Source organism: Brienomyrus brachyistius, chromosome 12, assembly GCF_023856365.1.
Source record: "Brienomyrus brachyistius isolate T26 chromosome 12, BBRACH_0.4, whole genome shotgun sequence".
NCBI lineage: Eukaryota > Metazoa > Chordata > Actinopteri > Osteoglossiformes > Mormyridae > Brienomyrus > Brienomyrus brachyistius.
In genome coordinates, this window is record NC_064544.1 from 17,235,411 (window position 1) to 17,258,452 (window position 23,042).

General features: G+C 42.0%; 1 protein-coding gene across 2 annotated transcripts; it reads left to right on the forward strand.

Moving 5' to 3' along the window:
* The first annotated feature begins 582 nt into the window (after positions 1-582).
* On the forward strand, positions 583-12,401 carry c12h20orf27 (chromosome 12 C20orf27 homolog). 2 transcript variants are annotated; one of them, XM_048971053.1, is made up of 6 exons: positions 583-734; positions 3,402-3,487; positions 7,571-7,704; positions 9,804-9,942; positions 10,655-10,780; positions 11,675-12,401. In XM_048971053.1, the coding sequence occupies exons 2-6, from the start codon at positions 3,469-3,471 to the stop codon at positions 11,773-11,775; spliced, it is 519 nt and encodes a 172-aa protein (XP_048827010.1). In that variant the 5' UTR covers positions 583-734; positions 3,402-3,468; the 3' UTR covers positions 11,776-12,401. The 2 variants fall into 2 exon arrangements, with proteins under 2 accessions (XP_048827010.1, XP_048827009.1); XM_048971052.1 differs by having other exon boundaries at positions 594-845.
* Positions 12,402-23,042: the final 10,641 nt, after the last annotated feature.

Genomic DNA, 23,042 nt, shown 5'->3' on the forward strand with positions numbered 1-23,042 from the left:
AACCCTTAACCAGCCTTTTCAAAGCAATTCATGAAACGAGTGGTCAGGGCAGCAGGGATGAATCATGTAGACAGATGGGGTTGGATGTTTTTGGAGCTGGGTTTTTTTCGGACCCACAGAACTGGACAGGCACTGACTGAAAAATTGCGTAAACACTCCGGCAAGGGGAGGATGAGCGCGGGACCGCAGAACGCGTCCGTACATACAGTTTGGGCTGGCTGCCGTCCGGCCGCTCACACACCGCAGGGATCACGTGTACCTGATGCACGGCGACCGTAACCGCGTGGAGTGGATGGTCCCGGGACCTAGGGCTTCACCGGCACACGCAGCCCCGTTGCCAGAGACACCATTCGCATCAAAGAATGCTAAAAAGCGTTCATAACTTTCGAATTAATAACACTGAAATGAGAAGCAAGTATCACAAATAAAGAGAGCCAGGATTTCCATAATATTCACAGAAACGCAGTACGGCCATGAAAACAAACACTCACATGCTGAGCAAACACACAGGCGCGCGGTACAGCTCGGACCGAGAGGATCATGTGATGAGGCATACGCATGCGTGAAGTCGGCGCGCATGCGTGTTGCAAATAGAACAGTAGCTGTGGGTCGTGTAGTGACAAGTGACAACAGTAACGCAAGGAAGGAACTGTGTTGCGCATTTTGGGAGCGCGTTAGTGGTGTCATCGACGGCAACTGGACGAAACACCCGTCGCATTGCGGTGACGCCGCGGGTTAGTCCGGCTCCGGCGGTTTCGGTAGTTCTGGGACTGAGTGGAAACGAGTGTGAGTAGCGAGCTGGCTGACTGTACGGAGTTTGGAGAAGCGCGAATTCAGGCAATCAGGTGCGTGTGGGCTTGGTGAATCTATTATTAGTTCAGAAGGTTGAAGTACGATATTCAGAATAACTTAATAATCGAGCGAATTTTACAGACGTCGGTAAATTTGGTTGTTTGTAATGTTTTGGTATTAGTTGCTTTTGTGTTTTTTTCAATAATATTTGAAGCCGTGCTCTTTAATGCCACCGAATGCGACACACAGCTGCGGGAGGTGTCAGTGGTGTAACTATGTAAAATAAAACTAAATGACACGCCAGTAACTTATCAGTTTAATTTATAACTGCCGTCACATTTTCCCCAGTGACAGTGGGTCGTTGGAAATGGTCTGGGGTGGTCCATCACAGCAGCAGTCTAGCTGTTTTATGCATCGTAAATCTGTGTAGTTGATATCGCAGTGGTTTGATATTTATAGAAAAAAAATGTTCACTTTTTCTCATTTACCAGTACTAATTTTAGAATTTGTTTTGAGTTACACCCGTACTGACTGATAGTATCTTAAGAGTTCAGAGATCAGTGTTTAATAAACACAAGAAAAATGTATGTGCAAGCTTTCCCCTGCATTTCTTGTTATAAATGCAGGACTCGAATAGTCACACCACTTATTCTGTCCAACTGAACGATGGTTAAAATATTTACCGTTTAAGGGTCTCTGCTTAACTGTTTCAGTATGATTCAATGGAGTCGTGTCCAGTGGGATTTGTCATAAATGGGGAGTGAAAGACCTGCAGGAAGTAGAGATGATACTGCATCTTCTTGGTTTAGGTAGAGATGTTCAGAGTCCAGGTGCTTTTTTTTTGACTAGGTGTACTCCACAAAAAAGTGGTGCTTTTGATTCTCCCGACCACAGATCGCTTGATTTGCAGTGGGAGTATATATATATCATCTCAGATGATTTAATAAGCATGCTCTCAGTTTAAGAGGCCTCAGATAGATTTGGTCCACGGGCCTTTGCATATCTTTAAATCCTAGCCCACCATTGTCATGTGATCAGCAAATTTGATGGCGCTATCTGAGCAGTCGAGTTGTAAGTCAGTATGGTGAACAGAAATAGGTTGAACACGTAGTCCTAGTGGATGGCAGTGCTCAGCGTGATGCTTTTGGATGTTATTGCCCCTACGGGCTGCAAGGGGTCTCTTGATCAGGAAATGCAGGGGGTGTTGACACACAAGCAGCCTCAACTTCCCCGTTGAAGGGGGATGGTGGTAGTTGAATGTGATTATATGTGAGAAGAAAACTGAAATTATGACACACTGTTTTATGGTTAGGTTTTAGAAATCTTCAGAGGTTAGTGTTTATAAAGTACTTGATAGAATAAATATAAATAAATATATTTAGACTACCTCTAGGGTGATGTAACTTATCAGTGGGTTGCACAGTGCCTTCACACCTCTAGGGTTGTGAGTTTGATTCCCGTTTTCCATTGCATATGGAGTTCAGCGCATGTTCTCTTGTTTGTGTGAGTCTCCACTCAGTGCCCAAAAGCATATAGTTTGGATAAGTGGTTATAGAAGATAGATGGGTATGATTTTAGTTTTACATGCATACTGTCCTCACCCTTTAAGGACATTTTAAGTGAGCCAGAGAGGGTAACACCTGTAAGATTTATTTATAATGTGTGTTTGGAACAAGATGGAGGTTTAATTTTATAGACAGTGAATTTTCTTTTGCTTTAAAGTGATGCACCGTGCTAAATGAGTCTTGGCACTCCCAAAACACGAAGGGCCTTTATTTTGTATTCTCATGCTATTCCAAGCTTCATTACATCCATGTGCCATGGTTGAGCAGTCACCCATTGTAAGATAAGGATGTCCTTGTTCTAATTGGTCTGTGGTCAGTGACACATCTCTTGCACCACCTGCTTGACCTGTAACATATACGGCAGTTGTGTGACCGCGTCCTGCTGAAGCCACAGGTTTTGTGGGTGTTGTCTGACGGCTTCTCAGGATGTCAGCAGGAGTCGCTTTGTTTGTACTTGCATGGTGCCCTGCCCGCAAAACTATCTGTTTACCCCCAGACACAGTGCATCTGTGAGGGTGAGGTGGCCTTTGCCATTTGCTTTCTCTGTCCTGTTACATGTGTCATGCTGTCTTTATTATTCAGCTGGGCTTTAAGTTAACTTTCCCAGTGCTTTGCCAAGTTCATCGCGATGCATATCTATACATAAGGAATTAGTATAAACAGGTGGGCCATGTGTGATCTGTTTCCTAATGACATTTGTTGACTTGAAGTCCAGCCTGAAATTGTCCAGCACTGAAGCTTTCTGGCAGGGGGGTGATGAGTGGTGCATGGTGGATGAAGAAGCACTGTGACATGGCTTTGATTCAATCTACCTGGACCAGCCAGTCTTTGAGTTCTTGTGTTTTTACATTAGGGAAAATGCTTACTCACTGTGGTGTGGGGAACATAATTTTTGTTTAGAGTCTTTTTAATTGACTTGCTTTTTACTGTTTATCAGACAAGATAAGCTTGTTTTATAGTATTGTTTTATGATACTATTAGATCGACAGTAGAGAGAGACTGTGTTGCTCTTCTTCACCTGCCTTTCACTGTGTTTCTCTCTAGGAATCTTTGTGAGACGGGAGGTCCAGGATGATGTCACTGTGATACCTGGAGTTCTGTCAGCCTCAGAATGGCCACGGCAAAGAAGAGTATGTCTCTGTCTTTTTCTCCTATCGATTGTATTACATTTATTTAACAGACACTGTTATCCAAAGTGACCAACATGTTTGAGAAAGTAGGATCTCCCTGGAGCGACTGGGGGTTAAGGCCCCCGCTGCAGGGCACAGCTGTGAAACCACAGCTGTCGACCACAAGACCTGAACCGGCAATCCTTTGATCGCAGGCACAGCGTCTGAGCTGCACACTGCCCTGTTCCCCTTTTTTTAGCCTTGTGAGAGGCATTGACGAATGCTGCGGCTGTAGTATCCTCACTCACTTGTAGATGTCATGCGGACCTTCTGTATTGCCGGTGAATACTAAGGAGAGGTGGATAGATCAAGTTAAGAAAGTAAAAATCTAGACCTGTATTTTCTTTTAACCAACCAGTTGGATGTAAAAAGTCACAGAGTACTCAAGTGGTTGGTTGAAACAAAATCTTTGTTTGTGTACTGTGTGTTTATTATATATTATTATATATTAAATGCATAAAATTCAGGATGGTTTGTTGGGTGCTTTTGAAGTGGTTGGTATGTATTGGGTGTGCTTCAGGTAAGTCGTTCTGTGTTGGCAAGGTCTCATGTACGTTTTGTTACTGTAATGAAGTCCTTGGATCAGTCCAAAACCCTGCTGTCCTCTATTACTGTCTCAATTTGTAACAAAACCAGTGCCTTATAAGCTAGTTTTGGCAAAAATATGCCGCAACTGTGTGTCCTGCATAGTCACCTGGCAACTTCTAAGTCGTAAATATGCAGGTTCTGTTGGTTTTCGAGGACTTACTTCATTGTTCGTAGTCTGGTATTTCGTGCGGGGTGTGCCGCTGCCTCATGTCGTCTCTGCTCCCCTCTGCGACCATGACTAAGAAAAGTATAAGCATGAGAAAATTAATAGATGCTTCAGGAAGAACATGTCATGATGAGAAATTGTAGGTATTTACGGTCAGATACCAGCGAAGTTGTTTCACCGTATGCAGTGTCAGCAGTTTGGTTTCTTGTAAATGTGGTGCAGATTGACAGTGAAGAACGCAGTAGTTGTATAATAAAGTGGATTATGTGGCTTTTTCACCTGTACGCATGACCTTCAGTAGACTGATGGTGCCTGGTGATACCTTGAATGACACTGGCATGAGGCTCTGGTTTTAAATAGTTGTTGGAGGGTTTACCGGTCACTCTCTTGGCACCTTTGTATTGCATTGTATTGCTTCGGCTACTTCTGTGCCATGAGTATTTGATGATCCTTCAAGAAAACAGAAATTCCCAGTTTTTTCTCTGTAAATAATCACATTATGTTACAGTAGCAGTCCTATCTTGAGTTTGGGGAGTTTTTCCAAAAAGCGAATATTAAATGACTCAGACATGGTCCCTCCCCTGGCCAGTTCCTGCTTTATCTTTCAGTGTTGATCATACTTTCAATACTATATGTTAATGTCTCATTTTTGTTTTGTACCAGTTCCCCCTGGTGATAAAAATTTACAAAGTGTAGCCTGTGTCCACACACAGGATGGCTATAACCTGCCTCTCTGTGTTTTTGTGTTATGTGTGTAGGTCAGATATACATTATTTGTCCCCCCAATGTAATTAAAAACCCGCTATTTCGACATTGGGTGGACCATTTTTTCAGTCCCCACAAGGAGAAAATTCATTTTTATAAAAATCTGTGATTGCAACCAAAAAACTAAAAATGCATAAAGACTTTGTATTTTGTTTGGTTACTTATGGTTAAGGTTAGGGGTGGGTAGGGTTCAAGGTTGTCTTTGTTGGGAGTAGGGTTTTGCCCATACAAATGAATGTACGGTCCCCACAAAGATATGAATACAGGTCTGTGTGTCTGTGTGTGTATGACTGGGGGGAAAATGAGCCTACTATGTGTTCTGTGGATGGGCATGGATGTTGCCATGGTGATCAATAAAAACTCACCAATAACTTTATAAATCCCAGCTGTAGGTATCCTGACTATCAAACTGCCCTCATCCTCCCCACAGCCCAAGCCAATTTAGTAAAGCTTCACACACACTCCGAGAGTCCTAGCAGTCTCTGTCGTGTAACGTGATGCTGTGAATCCCAGTGCATTTGACAGCATCCGTGTCTATATTATCTTTTAAGGCTTTATCGTTTGGTAGGTACTGTGATGTCCCTCCTTGGCAAAGAGTGGGCCAGAAGACGGGAAGAGTGAAAGAATAAAGGATGGAACAGTGCAGTCACAGGACAAAACCGCAGGCATCGTCACTCTGAATGCCGTTAGTATTCATTAGTAGAGAGGAAGTGAAAGAGAACTAGTATGCTGGCCAGGGTGGGGTGGAGTGGAAAGATGAAAAAGTAGGGCTGAAAGAGAGAGCAGAAAAGCAGGCCGATAGCTGGAGGAGACCTGGTCGGCAATCTAGGGGTTAAGTTCCAGGATATAAATCCCAGGTTATAAATCCCAGTAAAGGAGTTGGTTTAAAAATACTGAGCTGATTATTATACAGAGAATTGTGCATTGCTGTTACATGCTGTGTGTCTGATAAGATGTATAAAATAATAAATGCCCTAGGAAGGCATTGGAGATCCTGGGGGAGAGATTAAATGAGACAGGCAGAGAGGACTGTTATCTGCACACCAAGTAACCAAGCAGGAGAAATCTCTCTGTGGTATTGGAGACCAGATCTCTCTTTACTGCAGATTCCTATTACAGTCAACTTGAAAATGGCCCTTTTTAAGCCAGTGCTATTTCTCCCCAGTTTCTTGATTTGCCAGTCACCCCACGTCTGCTGAATGATTTAATTTCCAGAAACCGAATTTCTTTCACCAAACAGATGATGTGCCGATTGCAGGGTTTAAAATAAGGATCTGTCTGGCCTACTTTCAGGCCTTTTGGTAGACGGGATGAGATGGGATGGCATCTGCAGACGCACGAGCTACACCAGAGACGTCCTGTATCCGTTACTGTCTCCTCTCAGCCATGTAACAGCCAGCCTTGTAATCCCCCCAGCCATCTGCCTGCTGGCACAGCAGACAGCCAGAGAGTCCAGCCCAGCAGTAGCCTCCCTTTGCTCCGGACACTCCACGTCCCTCTCCGTTAACTTCTTCTTTCAAACAATTTGCTGTAGTTCTGAAACACGGTGATGGTAAAAACTGCTCTCTGCTGGTGTTGTTGTCTACTATTGGGCAAGTCAGTGAAATGTGGACTTCTAATACTCCTAAATATATTTTGTGTGAAAGTAAGGTGATAACTTGACCCAAGGCCTTCTGAGAGCTATAATGAGTGTTTATATGATTGGATCAGGGTCGGGTTCCCAAAGAAAGGAGGTAAGCTGTTCAGAGAGCTTTCTGTGCTTCTTCATGTGCTACTCCTGGTGAGGGTCATGACGGCTGCATGCCTCGCTTGTCAGAACAGAAGCAGGTAGATGCTCCCTTCTGGGGGACTCCTACACATTCCCTATCCACCGGCAGGTGTAATCCAGTGGAATGTGCCTGGAACAGCCCCCTTGGGAGTCCTTCAGGTTGTTGTCCGCATACGATGCCTGAACCGGCTCAGCTGACTTTTCATGAGTAGCAGCTCTATTTTGAGGTCCCACCAGATTCCTGAGTGCCTCACCCCCCCCCCCCCCCCCCAAGGGCGATTGAGTCCAGCAACCCTATGGAAAAACCTCATTTTGACTGCTGGTACTTGTGACTTTGTTCGGTCTATCGTCACCCACAGCTCACAATCGTAGGTGAGGATATGGATGTATATTGACTGGCAAAGCACAAGCATTGTCTTCTATCTTAACTCCTGCTTTACCACCAGAGACCTCTATAGTGGCCACAAAACTCAGTCAATGAAGTGTCTGTCTGTCGGGCTCATGTTCCCTAATCACTGTCAGTCAAAGTCCTTAAATTGCTGTGCTAAGGGCAGAGTGCAGAGCAGGAGTTAAACCCCTAAAACTGGAGGTGTCAGGAGACAGTAGTACGTGTTGTGCTGTCCTGCACTTCATAATGTTTACTGCAATAATGGGTACATTTTGATGCATAACCAAGACATGGCTTGTTAAATGGTTTCCTGAAAATAGACTCACTGTGTGTGTCTGTATGTGTGTGTCTGTGCTTTGTTGTCCACAGAGTCAACCTCAAAGGCAGGGGGGGTCCGCTTCTCTGAGGACGCCGGTGCCCACTCCCATGTCCATTTTGATGAGAAGCTGCATGACTCTGTCGTCATGGTGATCCCTGAGGTGGACGGCAACTTCCTAGTGAAGGTGAGTGGGCAGGATTTTCAGAAAAGCATTAATTGCCGCATTTGTGGCTTTTTTGACTCTCATTAAAGATCATTATTCTGAAGAGCTGTCATTTATGAGAACGCTAAAAATGGAAAAGGAACGAACAACTTTCGTCGTCATTTTAAATGTCAGGGTTCAGTCTAAAGAAGTCAGAGGGTGAAATGTTGAAATTCTCTTTCCCTGTTGTTAAATCAGGCTGCCCTTCCAGGTTCAAAAGAACTGCCAGTCAGGTGTAAACCTTTGAAGTAAATCATATATTTGAGGATAATCTGCTAACAAGGTCAAACCAACCACCAGCAAAGGAAGCAAAATGTCATTGGTGTCATTGAATTCTCTCGATTTTCTATATCTGTACACCTTGGAGGAACCAAGTGTTTTTTGCAAGAGGAATAATATTTTTTACTTAAGGTATGTGTTTATCCAAAGTGATGTTCCTGTGTGAAGCAGGGCAGTTTGGGCTATGGGCGTTCCTCTAGGGCCCGATGGTGACATCACTCTGCCAGCCGTAGAATCTGAGCCAGCCACCTTCCAGTCATAACACACGGAGCTAGTGCTTTGTAGCATTGTTGACCCACACGTGTGTTTGAATGGATCACGGTGGTTACAGCTGTGGCATGTCAGTGTCAGCTCAGCCTGGCAAAGACCGAGAAGGGCTAGCAGTTGCATATACCAGCTCTCAGACTTTTCGTGGCTGTAGAAATGACTTTATAGAGAAAAGACACCTCTGATAAATGCCTTCTTTTTCTACTGGCAGTCTGACATCTATTTACAGTTCAGCACTTAGTTCTAATATTCTTTTAAAGGCTTGTGCTGAGCCTACAATACAGTATGTGATGTAGCTTACAGGTGCATAGTGTCTGAAAAGGTTTAGGGGGTGTTACTTCTGTACCTTAAGTTTTATATTTTTTTTATTACTTCTGAAACAGCTAAGTAATACTATGGTTTTGCTGTCTCCAATTGTTTTTTCCTGTTTTTTTTGGCTTTGTGATGACTTGCTACCTCTTTGAAAAAGACCTCATTTCGAAAAAAGTCTAAGCCAAGATATTATTTTTTGTTTTTTCATTCAGAGTGGAGTGGTGGCTCTGAGGCTAGGAATCTGTGCCAGCCACTGGAAGGTTGCTGGTTCAAATCCCATGAATGCCCAGAGTAATTCTACTCCACTGGGCCCTTGAGCAAGGCCCTTAACCTGCAATTGCTTCATCCTGGGTATGATGTTAATCTACATCAAAGCCCTACAAGGAGGCCCTCCAACTTACAGGGAAAATCTTGGGGGTTGTTGGCAGGATTGGCACTCCAGCCTCTGGAAAAAAACTGAGATATATGCTGAGATATCGCCCACCACATGGCTGCACTTAGGTTGTCATCCCTGAGGTGGTTTGTTATGTGATGGGTGCAGCAACTCAATGTATCAATGCATGCTCCTTACCTCTCATGCAGATTATTGATATCCACCATGTACATAAAGTAAAATCTTATAAACATGCATGTTCTTGCTGCACCAATGCACAATATGTGCCTGGTGTCACGTCTTCGTTTCCCAGCCTGCAGTTACTCCTCCAGTGGTATTCTGTGACCTGCCCTTATGTTCTTTGTGAGGGAGGTGCTGTGGGAAGCAACATTTAAAGTAATTTCCAGGCCAGGGTAGACTGGTGTATTTGCGTGGGAGGTGCTATCACATCTCTTAAAATCACTGAGATTCTCTTCCTCAAAGTGTCTATTTTGCAGCTGACGCCTTCAGAAAGCTTTGCTGCACCTCCAGTCTTGCCAGTTATCCAGTCTTGCCAGAGCTGGCAAGAGCAAATTTTATCAACCAGGGCAGCATAATAATTCACAAACCAGTTTTCTCAGAATAATGTAGTATGTTTTCTTCCATGTCAAATTAATTTTAATGTTTAATGTTTGAACTTCACGACAGCATGAGGAGTACAGCTCTTGAAGCATTTTAGGGAACATGTCCCGTTTGGAAACCATCAGCCTCATATATTCACTGCTTCTCCTGCTGTCTGTCCTTGACTAAGATTTTGCTTTGAGTTTCATTAAATCCCTGGATTCTCTGCTCTCTCTACCTGCACGTGAAGGTGGGCTTCCTGAAGATCCAGCACAAGTACGAGATTGTGTTCACGCTCCCGGAAGTACCGGCCTTGGGGAGGGATGTTTGCCCGGCGCCAGTGCCAAACCCCCACCTCAGTGTTACGGACATCAGGCACGCGGCAGAGGGTGCGTGAGTTTGGCTACGGCCACACCCCACCCCCTTGTCGGTCTCCACATGCCAGTCCATCACAGGACACCCACATTGAAATAGGAAGAAAAATTTAGACACCATTTCACTTAAAATGTACGTGAGGGAAGAAATCTGTACAACCTGGGAATATGTGGAATGAGGAGAGAGAGGTTTGCAGGGTAATAATAATTCTTACTGTGTAAGCAGAGGAAGAAACGGTATGAAGCCGGCCCAGTTCCTGCCCAGTCTTTATATAAGCGGTCCTGTGGGTCTCTTTAGATTAACTTGTGTGTCTAGGACACAGTGCTGCATTTATCCAGCCATCAGGCGCTGCGGCTGTGCCTGTTTCCGAAGTTAATGTTAACCCCTCAGTACCTATGACAATCGCACATAGCGAGTAACATCAAGGCCGCTAGCTCCCACCGGCTGCCTCCCCTGTGAACCCACTGGACACACTAAGAGGTTCTATATGCTGGCAAACTCTGAAACATCTATGTTTAATAAATAGATGAAAATGCATCTGCGGAAAAGAGCAGCGCTTATGGATGTAAGTGGGCGTTTGTGGACCTGTGATCCTGACACTAAGGGAAAATACATGCACACAGAGAAACAGTTGGGAGAGGCGTTCACACTTCGCGTTGCTCCTTCCCCACCCAGCTAAGCAGCCTGTCCCTCTTTATCCTTCCCTCCAACCCCACCGTGATGCAGGTGGTCTGCAGGTGACGTGTGAGTACATGGCCCACCAGGAGGGGGTTCTGCAGGAAGACGTCATTCTGGTGAGCGAGAGCAAGGAAGACGCCTCTGTGCGGGTCAGGCTGCAGGCCCGTGTTATGGGTGAGTGTCCCGGCGTCATGGCAGCTCCTCTGCGCGGAAGTGACTGGATATAAGAAAGCAGGCGGGCCTGTAGCAGGGCTCCATCCGGCCTCCTCCAGTACAAAGGGGGTTTAATTAAGGAAGCCAGTCTGCACAGGAGTTCTTGTGTAATGTGCCACTGTGGCTTCCTCGGCTGGTCAGACACTTTATAAGCCAGTATTCACAATGGTTCACTCATTCACTCACTGTTCTCTATATAGGAAATGCACTTTATGGTATAGAGAGTGAAACCAGATAGTGCTTTTGGATACCATATCCCAAGTCTGTGTTGGAATGCTAATCACCTTTAATAGCTGATATCTGCCATGAGTAAAATACAGTGACAACTGAATATTATTATTTAAATGTCAGTGTTTGCAGATATCACTCATACCACAAGTTAGCATAACATTTTCAGAAGTATGCTTACGTTTTTATACAATATTGCCCACTTGCACTTATCTCCTTATCTTATTTGTATTGACAACAAATGCCACCTTCTCTTTTAATTATGGTATATAGGGAGCACAGTAGTGAACACTATCTGTACATTATAATTTGCAGTGCATTGTGGGTATTGTATAGTGCACTACGTATATAGTGAGTCAGACTTGCTGTTGAGGATTCGACGATTATTTTATGTACCGCACTTTTAGGTAATATGAGTGGGTTTTGATATAGCTTAACACTCTGATCTGAAATGATCATGGACGGGGGTGCAGAGTAGATGTTTTAGACCAGAAATGTCAGTTGAGGTTTCTTGGACTGGATTGGTGACTAAATAAAGCATTTAAAAGGCAGACCTTGGAAAATGGAGGCCTCTGGACTTGGGCGGAGCACTGACTGATTGCTGTGCTCCCTCCCCTCCCCCTACAGACCGCCATCACGGGACGCCCATGCTGCTGGAGGGGGTACGGTGCGTGGGGGTGGAGCTAGAGTACGACTCAGAGCAGAGTGACTGGCAGGGTTTCGACTAGCCTTTCATCCCTCATCTCTACCATGGATACACAGGTTGAAAACTGCTGATCTTGCAGCAGACAGACAAAACAGTAAAATTGATGTGGCTGTACACGCAATGTATGCCTGTAGAAATGGACTGTTAATACACACACACACACACACACGCTCTTGCTGCCACAGATCTACCCTACATATGCATGCAAAAAGTGGAAGCTATCTTTTTTCCGTGTTACATGTATATTGACTCTGAAGAATGCCACTGTGAATCCAGTCAGAACAAGGAAAGGCAGGAGGCTGAAGGATCTTCTCTTGTTTCGCAGGAATATTTCTGCATCATAAATACAGAATAACATTGTCTTCATTTACATATGTTTTCTTTTTATGACCCGACATTGTCGACTACCTGTTTTTTTGAAATATGGCCACAAGGGGTCGCCCAAGAGAATATGCGGTGTTAGTCTGGTACTGCCGTTGTGTGATTTTAATTTTATTTTTTTCCTGCTTTGCCTTGTTTCCCTGTGCTGATTTAGTAAATATCATTCTGCATCCGAATCAGAAGGAGAGTGATGAACTGACAGTGTCTCCCAGTGTTCCCCATGATACCATTACTAGTCTTTGAACTGCTTCAACACGGTCAAGGAAAAAATTTTTATTATTATTATTATTATTATTAGCAGTAGTCGTGATTTACCTTAGCTGTGCATATATTAGCACTTGGGATTCAGCTCATATTTTCACTAATTATTATCACTGATAATATGATTTATTAAAATTTGCTTCCTGGGCGGGATGCTAAACCTTCTTGCTCCCCTGTGTGGTGGTAGGGGGGGTGGGGGGGAGTTTCTGATATCGTATGCCATTCGTCACTATGCCCTGGTGCACATGGAGAACATTCCTCATCCAAAGTGCCTGAGACATCTCCAGCTAACCGCCCCCAGTCCCGAAGCAACTTCTTCATAAAGATATAAACTTAGTCCAAGGAAATGCTCATGGTAATCAGCTTGGTCTAACGGCGCGTCGGACGATCCAAGGATTTTCATTACTTCATTTCTTGATTATGATCGAAAAAAATATCCCACAACCCTGTACTGGATGATTTGCTGGAAGGCAGATTGTTGGAGTACATATTCACACACAAAAATCTCCCACTTTTTTCGAGCCATTAGCCATTCCTAATTGCCATTAGACCCGGGGGCTCGCTGACCGTCTTTCATCTGGGAAAGCAAACTATGCATAGCTGTTGTTCCAGAAGCCGGAATGTCATCAAGCCTTATGTAAAAGACAACAGTTTTATCTCAAGGTTGTGGTTTTGTGTGCCTCTCTGTTTTGTACTGTGTAGAAAGTAATTACATGTATTCAGATTTGCAGAAATTATTTCCAATATGATTGTATTTTTTTGTCATGTTTTTCCAATGAATAATAAAAGCTGTGTTTGTCAACCGTCGTATGGTTCGCTTATCAGTACCGCAGGGGGGTGTGCTGTGGATGTAGCAGGTGATGTATTAAGTGAACATTCATAATTGTTCTCATTGTATTGGTTTGCTGTGACCCTGTACGCATGATTGTCATAGGGCCATAGATGTGTATCACTGATCAGTTATTTCATTTGAAGGCCACAACAGTTGATGAGTTGGTTTGGGCGAGATATCAACAGATTGTGTAAATAATTGTTTTCAAGTGAAAGTAATGTAAAAAGCTACTTTACTTCCATTGGAAATACAGTTGTTTGTGTGAACATTGTATTGTACTTTGTTAGTCATCCTCCAGCAATATAAAAGTATATTACAATGGTTTCATTTTTTTTCTTTTTATTCTAAGGTCATTTTTAAGCAATAATTTTGTGTAATAAAAATATGTAGTTTATGATTTATATTCTTTATGGATGTGACTGATGTACTCTTGCCAACCACTTTATGAGGAACGCCATTCTAGTGCTTGGTAGGTCCACCTTTGTTCTCACATGTCTGATTTCTTCATGACGTAGACTTAATTAGGGTAATTAAACATTTCTTAGAAATTCTGGTCCATTCATGCTGCAAATCTCCACTACCACCACATCCCAGAGGTGCTTGGCTGGGTTTAGATCTGGTGACTGGGAAAACCACTGAAGTACATTGAACTCATGTTCATGGAACCAGTTTGATCCTGCTGGAAGTAGCCAGTACAGGATGGGTAATTTGTAGCCATATAGCAACCATGCCCAGACTAGCATTTAAATTATTCTCAGTTGGTATTAGGGGACCAATGTATGCCAAGAAAACATTCCACCAATCTTTATACCACCACCAACAGTCTGGGTCAATGCATTCCTGCCACTTATCACAAATTCTAAGCCTACCATCTGCATATTGCAGTAGTCAAAATTTATTAGAGTAGGCAAGATTTTTCCAATATTCAGCTGTCCAATTTTGGTGAGTCTGCACCCACCATAGCCTTTCTTTCCTGTTCTTTGCTGACAGGAGTCAGTCCTGATGTAGTCAGTGTAGCCCATCCACCTCGACATGCCGTGCATTCAGAGATGCTTTTCTGCTCTCCACCGTTACAGAGAGTGGTTATTTGAGTTACAGTAGCTTTCTTTTGAGCTTCAATCAGTTGGCTTATTCTCCTCGGACCTCTCGCGTCAGCAAGGCGTTTCCACCCACAGTACTGTTGCCCACCATCTTTTCTATGTAAACTCTAGTGGTTGCACTTCAGGAAAATCCCAGGACATCAACAGTATCTCAAATACTTAATTCACCCCATCCGGCACCAACAGTCAGACTTGCTTAGATCAGAATTGTCGCCTGTCCCCCATTCTGATGTTTGATCTGACCGTTATCTGAAGCTCCTGACCTCTGTCTGCGGTATTTTATACCCTGAACTTTTGCTACATAATTGCCTGACTGCATACTTACGTGAAAAAGCAGGTGAGCAGGTGTTCCTATTAATGTGGCCGGTACGCGTATATATATACTGTAGTTGTTCAGTGTTTATAATTACAGGTGAGACTTTATGTCTTTGAAACTTTAATGCTTCTAACAGCTTAAATTTCAACTACAGCAGATCCTGTGTCTTATTTGTTCTATTTGTTTTTGTTTTGCATACAGTGCAGCCTAATCATCCCCCAATAATACTATATGACTTGTTAAAGCATACAATGAATGTTTTGAATTCTCAGATTTTACCTTTTGTGTTTGCAGAGTGCTTGTCTGTTCAATTTGTGTATAATGGGCCCATGTTATAAGTAATTGGTTTTTATGTCTTTAAGATATTTGCTGCAAAACATCCAGATTAGCATACATGGGATATTCTACTTGCATGTTACCCAGTATGGGGTGTGGAGCCTCACTGTTTTTAAGTGAGTCTAATCTCTTGATAGATTTATCAAGTTTACCCTGGATTTATTTATTTTCTTTCATGAGTAGTTTAAATAAAAGGTAACAAAAGAGAGTTGTTTCTGATCATTGTAGTGGAAAACACATTTGATTTAAACTTCATAATCCCTATCTATAATATGTTTCAGTTATCAAAGCATGGGACAGAAATGTACTTTATTTTTCTTGGGTATCTGTATTTTTTCAGCTATGGATGCAGAAGCAGTAAGAAAAGGGAGGCGACCATTTTTGTGAATGATAAGCAGTGCAGCCACGGGCACATCACAAAGCAAGGACCCAAATGTACCACCCTCATTTACCCCACCCCCAGCAGACCCCACAGTCAAAATGAAGTTCTGTGATCAGTGAATTCACAGCGGATCTTCCCTTTGCCTTTAACTCAGTCTATGGGGACATTAGTTCTAAAATTCTAAAATGAGTATTATAATAGATACAGATACTACAAGCTGGCTGTCATAAACTGCAGGGTAAACTCTTACTAGGATGAAGTTTCCCCCTTTGTATCAGAGAGCATCTATGAATAGGCCTGCAATCAGTGTCTAAGATAAACTTTATACACATGTACAAATGGACATGTTCAGTACCAAGGTCTCTGGGGAGAGAGTTTGTTTAGCTAATCTGGCACAAGAGACATCATCCTCTATCTGCTGCGACTTGCATATTAGCAGGAAACGAGAATACTACACAGATTTTTGGACTCAAAGTTCTGGATTGTACAGTAAATGGTCCTGAATGGTTCAGGAGTACTTGACTCCAGGATGAGGGTCCTCTTGTTTGGAAGAGCCAGGGAGTGCAGCAATGACCTTCAGAGCTGGAACATGCAGATGGAGGAACCAGGAAATTCATGAATTTCCTGTGCAGGTGGTTTAGGCCTCGGAAGTTTCATTCGACGTGGACAGTAAAGTTTGAAGCAATGTTCTAGTGAACCCGATCAGACTTAGTTCATTCTTAGAGAGACCTTGCTTGCGGGAGCATAACCTGTGTGTGAAAGACTCAGCTGCTGCAGAAAGGGACGACACTTGGCTAAGGTGCAGACGAGGTCTTCGGCTAAATATATCCCAAAAAATTTGGTGCTTCTGACTCGGACTCTCTATTGGTCCATCTTAAAGTCAACAATTATCTATTTCATTTGTTCATTCACTGTTGTACATGCACCAGTCCAAGAGCCCCTCCACTTCCATTCAGTATGATGACTCACTAGATCTATATTTTGGTATACATAATCGGCAAGCTTGATGATGCTGTTTGAGCCACTTTGCAATACAGTTACAAGTCAGCAGGTTGAGCAGATATAGGCTGCGCACACAGCATTGGGGGCTACCAAAGCACAGCATAGCATTGCATGAGATGCTGTTGCCCATGTGGACTATCTGAGGTCTCTCAATCCAGTGGCATCGGGAGATGCTGGAGATCAGTAGCCTTAACATCTCCGTCAGCATCTAGGGGATGATGCTGTTGAATGGTAACTGTCCGAGTGGAAGAGCTGAGGATGGACGAGTTGAGACAAAAAGGAAACTGGTGAGGGGCAATGTGTAATTCAGAGTTAAATTTCCATGTGCTCCATGACAAGCCTTTCGCATTACTAGCATGCGATGATGACAGTTTTGAGTGTGACTTCTTCAGAGCATGATGGTGGTGACCTTGAAGCACTTGGAGTGACTGCCCAGCTCAGAGAAATGTTGGCGGTGTCTGCAAGCACACCAGCCAGTTAGCTTGCATATTCGGCCCAAGTTGCTGTCCAGTCCAGCAGCTTTGTGTGGATTTTCTCTCACATTTACTCACGTCCACTGCGGACCAGCATAGTACCTGTTCCTTAGCAAAGGGATGATCTTCTTTGTAGGCATGTTGTAATCTGTGATGGTCTGGATGTGCTGCCATAAGACCCATGAGTCTTTGTTATCTTGTAAGTGAATGAGAATTTCTAGTGCACACATGTTCTTGCAGCTCCGATGTTGCAGGAAAGGTCAGCCCTTGCTGTGCTAAGGGCTACATTGTCTCCCAATTTAAAATGAGTATCATAGGCTTTCAGAAGAATACATCCTTGGGTTCTGGTTGGCTTGGGTACTGATGGTCTTTAAGACGGTTACATCGTCCACGCACTTGTTGATGTAAGCAGTAACAGATGCTGCATATTCCTCCAGGTTAACTCGGTGTCTGTAGGTGGCACTTCTAGGCTGTGCATGAAACAGGAAGTGTGCTGTCCAGTGACTTGCTTTGAGATCAAGCAGCAGTATCTGTTTACCCCAGAGGTTAAAAGAGGCATAGCGCTGGTGATTGGGGCCCCCCCTGAAAGAAGGGATAGTAACACACGTTCCGCGTCCTTGCAGCACTCCCTCATTGCCAGCTAAGTACCCGGTGGTGCACGGCGTTCAGCTAAAACAAGCTCCATTTCGGAAATGTGTCTGAATACCAGGTCAAACTAATCCGCCCAAATACTGAGCTAGTTACACACCAGCATGTTTGTTTCTGCAATCACGCTAATTGTGTCACGATCTCGCAGCCCAGCAGCAGACACTGCTCTTCTTTGTGCGCCGCGATTACTTACCGCCCCGCCAGAGAGCGTTCAAACGTCTCCGCACCTCCCCTCTTCTGCCACATCACCTTTCCTATTCCTACCAGCTTTTTGCCTCCACAAAAATAATAATAATAATAATAATAAAAGACAGCTTGTCTCTGCAGCTCAAAATGAACAAAGCTGTGAGGCAGAGAGGCCTCTTTGTCTTACTGGAATAAAAGGCTGACCTCACATTCTGGGTCGCGGTTTGCCACCAGCAACTTGCTCTAGTAATGATTCTTCCCAAACTCACAGCTGTGGCAAGTAGCCCAGTTGTGTGTGCGTCTGTGTAATTGGGGGTTCATATGATCATCTTCTCCTGATCTGCACTGTTCATTAAACTACCCCATATGGTCCAGTGAGCCCAAAGAGAATTCGAACCCGCCTTCCTCCCTGCATGTGCCTCTATTACCCCCCTGTTTCCTGAATTTATGTATTCATTCTTTCTGGATATTCATATGTGTGCACAGATTAAAATGGACATTTTGTGTTTTATATAGTAGTTAAGACATATTAAGCATCATTATATAAATTATCATAATCAAAATTTAACAGAATGCTGTTATAATGCTTAGTTACATAGCCTTGACGGGCTAAATTCTCATAAATATTCTTTTCTGCCACGGGTTATCAGTAAATTGAATCTTAATCCTTTTTTTAAAGCACTCTTCTCCAGTCATATGATGTGTACTGGTATTAAACACAGCAGTATCGCTGCAGTAGCAATCAGTGAGAGGTAATTGTTTTTTTCTGGAGACTGTTAGCAACGTTAGTAATCTTGATTTATGTTGAGTTTGTATGGCCTGTTTGTCGTATAAATTCTCCCTTCCTAGCGTAAGTGACCGTCAAAGGGGAACTGACTTACAGTGGATTTAATGGTTGATTTAGTGTTTAGTGATGTTGGTTTCAGAGGCACACATGAGTCAGTACGTTCTGTAATTACTTGCTGGGTCTCCTAATAATCTTCAATAATAATAATAATAATAATAATTGATACTTTATTGATCCCCGTAGGGAAATTGTCTTTCCTACATAATCTGTAGGAATGAAGGATTACATTCTAGTTTATGTACATATCGCAGACCTCATTATGCATTATTTATTATAAATGTTCCGACAGTATACCTGGTACCCCATCCGCTGTGAGTCTCTGCCTTGTGCCCTGGGTGGTTCAGGATGTTCTGCAGACCTGTGACCTTGTCCTGGATGAGCAGTTGGAGGATGGATGGATGGATGGATGGATGGGTGGAAGGATGGATGGAGGGATGACCATGTGAATATTATCATTGATGCTTATGCTGTTGTTGCTGGGGGTATGACATTTAAGGATAAATAATTGGAGCAAGGCATAGGCTGCAAATATTGCTCATAAACTGTATACTTAAAAAGGTACCGTTACACATTTTACATATTCAAATAATAAAAATGTACAGGAAGTATAATATGTATTACAGAAACACATTAAACACCAGAAGTATGGCAATATCAGCAATTTAGTTGTGATTAAAAAAGAAATATTAACTTCATCCGACAGCATGACTTGGATCCATTCTGATTGGAAGAATTGTATTTTCCACATTAAATGTTATTCAATTAATCACGAAAGATAAGCAATTCTTTCATGTTTTAGCAAATTATTTATGCCATAATCATACGCCTAATGTATCAATAGCCTAGGTAATCTATTTCGTTAAAAATAACAACAGAAAATTGATCATCTTGCTTTAAAATGAATGCCAGCAAAGTTCGCAATGTGTAAGATAGACTGGCCAGGCCAATATTTTATAAACCTGAAGAAAATGGCCGATGGTGGTCACACTTCGTATTCTCACGTGCTTTTCTCAAGTTTAGCCAACATGTGTCAATTGAATAAGAGTTTAAAGTCTTGGCTGCAGCTGGGTATGCTGTTTGTCTTTGTAACTCTTTAACTATAAGCTATAAAGGATCAAACACTCTGACAAAATGGTTAAAAACAATATCCTTTTAAATACACCCATATCATTTGTTTCTAAGCTAAAAACAAATGCACAACTTAAAAAATGTAGAGCAGCCAACAACTGAAAAACACGTAATTTTTATTATGGCATATTTAATAATAATCCATTAAAATGAGCTAATCGGTGTTATCGACGTTTGATGCACTCACATGTGACAGCCATACTCAAAGTCACTATGCCAACCGGTCCCAACCTGTCTCGTCTTACTTGCTATGTCCGAATAGTTTGTACCGGTCACCTCACTAAAAACATGCTCTGAAGTCTTCCGGAAGCATTCATACTTTATTGATTATTTAAAACAAAAAAGCATATATTACAAAAAAATGCAAATTTATACATTTTCCTTTAACTTAGAAAAAAAATAGAAAATCGTACTTACCTCAAAGGTAAGTCTGTAATCTTAACCCGAAAAACAACGATGGCTAGATTCAGACTAACGAGACACTATTTAGAGTTTCAATTTCCATGACTTTTCTTATACCGATCTGGATAAAAAGAGTTTGACAGCCAACCCATGTGACAACGATCCGCTGTCTCATTTATCGATAATTTTGAATATTTTAAAATCTTATCACAGCGAATAGAAATAGATAATTAAAATATCAATGGCGTATTGCTCATTATTACATCGTATACGTTAACGCGCAAAAAAAGAATACAGATTACGTGAATTATTTTATATTGATATATTTATATATGCGTGCCAACAGATTAACCTGTACTTTGAGAAACATATGACAAAGTGTATTTTACAGCAACATTCATATACATATTTTTCACTTTTACTTAGTATGCAGAGAGGTGCAATGCCTAGATATAAATGCATAAAAAGGAACTGATATTTTTTTACCTTCAATAAAAAAATAACCGTCTTCCCTTTTGTGCTGTATGTGCTATGCTGGGCCTACCGATGACACCGATTTCCAGACGGTAATTACTTTTTTTTTTTAATAAAATGCATATTAAATTAAAATGGTGTTTGATCTTGCATGACTTTGCAGTTTTGTTGTAGAATAATTCAATTGAAAGCCACTTAACCCATGATCTCTCCTTTTCGGTCAACCGCGCATGTGTTTCCAATTTTATCGACATAATTTGTTTTACTATGATATTTTTTACAGACGCGCTAATGCGGAATCGGATGCCTCATGCAAGCAGACAACTGAGTTTACGCCTCGCAGCGAGGAAACACCGGGCACCTCAGTTTTATGACTGAATAGTTGGATATTTTTGCACTTTTTATAAAAGAGCCGCTAATTAGATTTGTTTGACTTAAGGGCAACACGTTTCTTTCCTTCTTCGCCTTTTCTCTGTAATTAATTTCATGTCGTTTTTATATACATGTAGTAATCTGTCTCCTCTTGCTTCCTCGCGTTGGAAGCTCTGCTAATTTTTGCTTTATTTGCGCTTATTTGATCTAATTCAGAACACGAGTTTGGTGCAGTATGTGGGAATGTCCGGACACAACACCTGTTTGCTTTCAATGTCGTTCAGCATCTCACATCGAAAGCACTATTCATAAAACAAATAAGGCAATACAAAGCTGAACTGCCAAATCAAATAGTTTAAAACTATGTAGGCTACGTACAATGTGAAAATCCGTCTGATGGACAGATACTGTAAAAAATATAAGATCCAGCTTAAAAAATATGTTACAGCACAATCACTTGTAAAGTACAATTGTCTACATAGATAGATAGACCGTGAAGCGCTAAATGGATTAAATCCACTTTCATATTAAAACTAATGACTCAATATAACTCTAAAAGAGTTGCTCTGCCTGTACTTAAGATATATGGTATTATTACCTATACCAAGTCACTATACGGTATTAACATAATAAGTGATGCTTATAGCGTTGATCTACATCGCATCGGCTGATAAATATTTAAAAGAAAAAAACTGTAACACTTACCAGAAACATGCATTTATCTTCAGGCCTGTGTCGCCAAACAGACGTCTTACGATTAATACGCAGCTGTGGAAAACGGAGAACCAAATTAAATCATATTGATTGGTAAATAAACTTTATTATGGAATCCTCCGAGTGAGCAAATTTAAATTCAGCCTTGAAATTTTAAACAATTCGTTTCTGTAGTTTTAACTTCAGCGAAATCAGGACAAATGCTAATAAAATTGGTTCTTGAAGAGAAGCCTGCAACATGGGCCCTAAAGCCAAATTAATCGACATGTTCATTCTAACAAACATTCATGTGTACCTAATTTGCACTGTGCATTAATTAATGTGTTAATACTTACAGTACATCGCTTTTGATTTTACATGAACATGGTTTGATAGATAAACGGAAACATAAAAAAAACGTTTATTATATACTGACGCAGTCGTGATTCATTTCTTAAATTAAGCTCAGTCATAATAAGAGAGACGTCATGTAAATATTGGTGTGTTTCTAATTAGTTTAGAAGGTGCATCCGTACACAAAAAGAAACACGAAAAGCCTGAACTGTTACAAACATAACAGCCTGATTGTCCAGATTCTTCTTTATCAGCTTGGAATCCCTTGGAGAAACCTGCAACTTTATGAAAAGCCGATCATTAATAAATAATTGAAGAACGAGCTCGATAAAGACATGGGTGTTGGCATTAGGGACCTTGGACCAGATGACTGTATTGCATTATATTGCGCTCCATGCCTGAAGGCTTTTATTCTGTCAGATTAATGTCTAGCTATAATATAACACTCAGAATAGTAAATCGCTCCATTCGTCCACAAGAGGACTCTGCTCATCTGGGATTGGGTGCCGGCGTCAGTGACTGATGGTACAAGAATAATATCGAAAAGGTTGCTTGAGAGTTCAACAATTTTAGCATTTCTGCTCACCAGTATTTGACAAGCTAATGACATACACTTCTTGTGCCATATACGTATGCATCCATAGTAAACCATTCTAAATTTTGACATGTCACTTAAAACAGATCGCTCCAATTTGATTTTCCTTTGAGCAAAGCTCCTCTCTCTGATTCCAGCTATAAAACGACTAACACTGAAGGGTAGACAGGCATGACATGTAGGAACCCTGGCAGAACTGTCTGTATGACCTCCATCTTTTCCCTTTTTCTTCCTGGCATGTGCATTTATGGTGGTGTTGACATGTAGTGAAAGACAACGTCCGCTGAAGTGTGACTACCGTCTGCACATCGGCACGGAAGCTAAATATATATATTTTTTAATCGAACACCAGTTTCTTGTGTTTTTTTGAGTCAGTATATATATGTCATACTGAAAGGTGTTTTGGTTAGAATCCGGCATATAATATTTTGCACTCCGTCCATAGCACTGCCATTAAGAAGAGATATAAAACGTCATCACGACATTCTTAGTAGCCCGATTTCTACC

What these genes read in the sequence shown, in the direction of transcription:
- c12h20orf27 (XM_048971053.1), top strand. An exon ending in ACGGCAACTTCCTAGTGAAG is followed by an intron (nt 7,705 to 9,803) that starts GTGAGTGGGCAG and finishes CTGCACGTGAAG; the next exon opens with GTGGGCTTCCTGAAGATCCA. An exon ending in CATCAGGCACGCGGCAGAGG is followed by an intron (nt 9,943 to 10,654) that starts GTGCGTGAGTTT and finishes ACCGTGATGCAG; the next exon opens with GTGGTCTGCAGGTGACGTGT.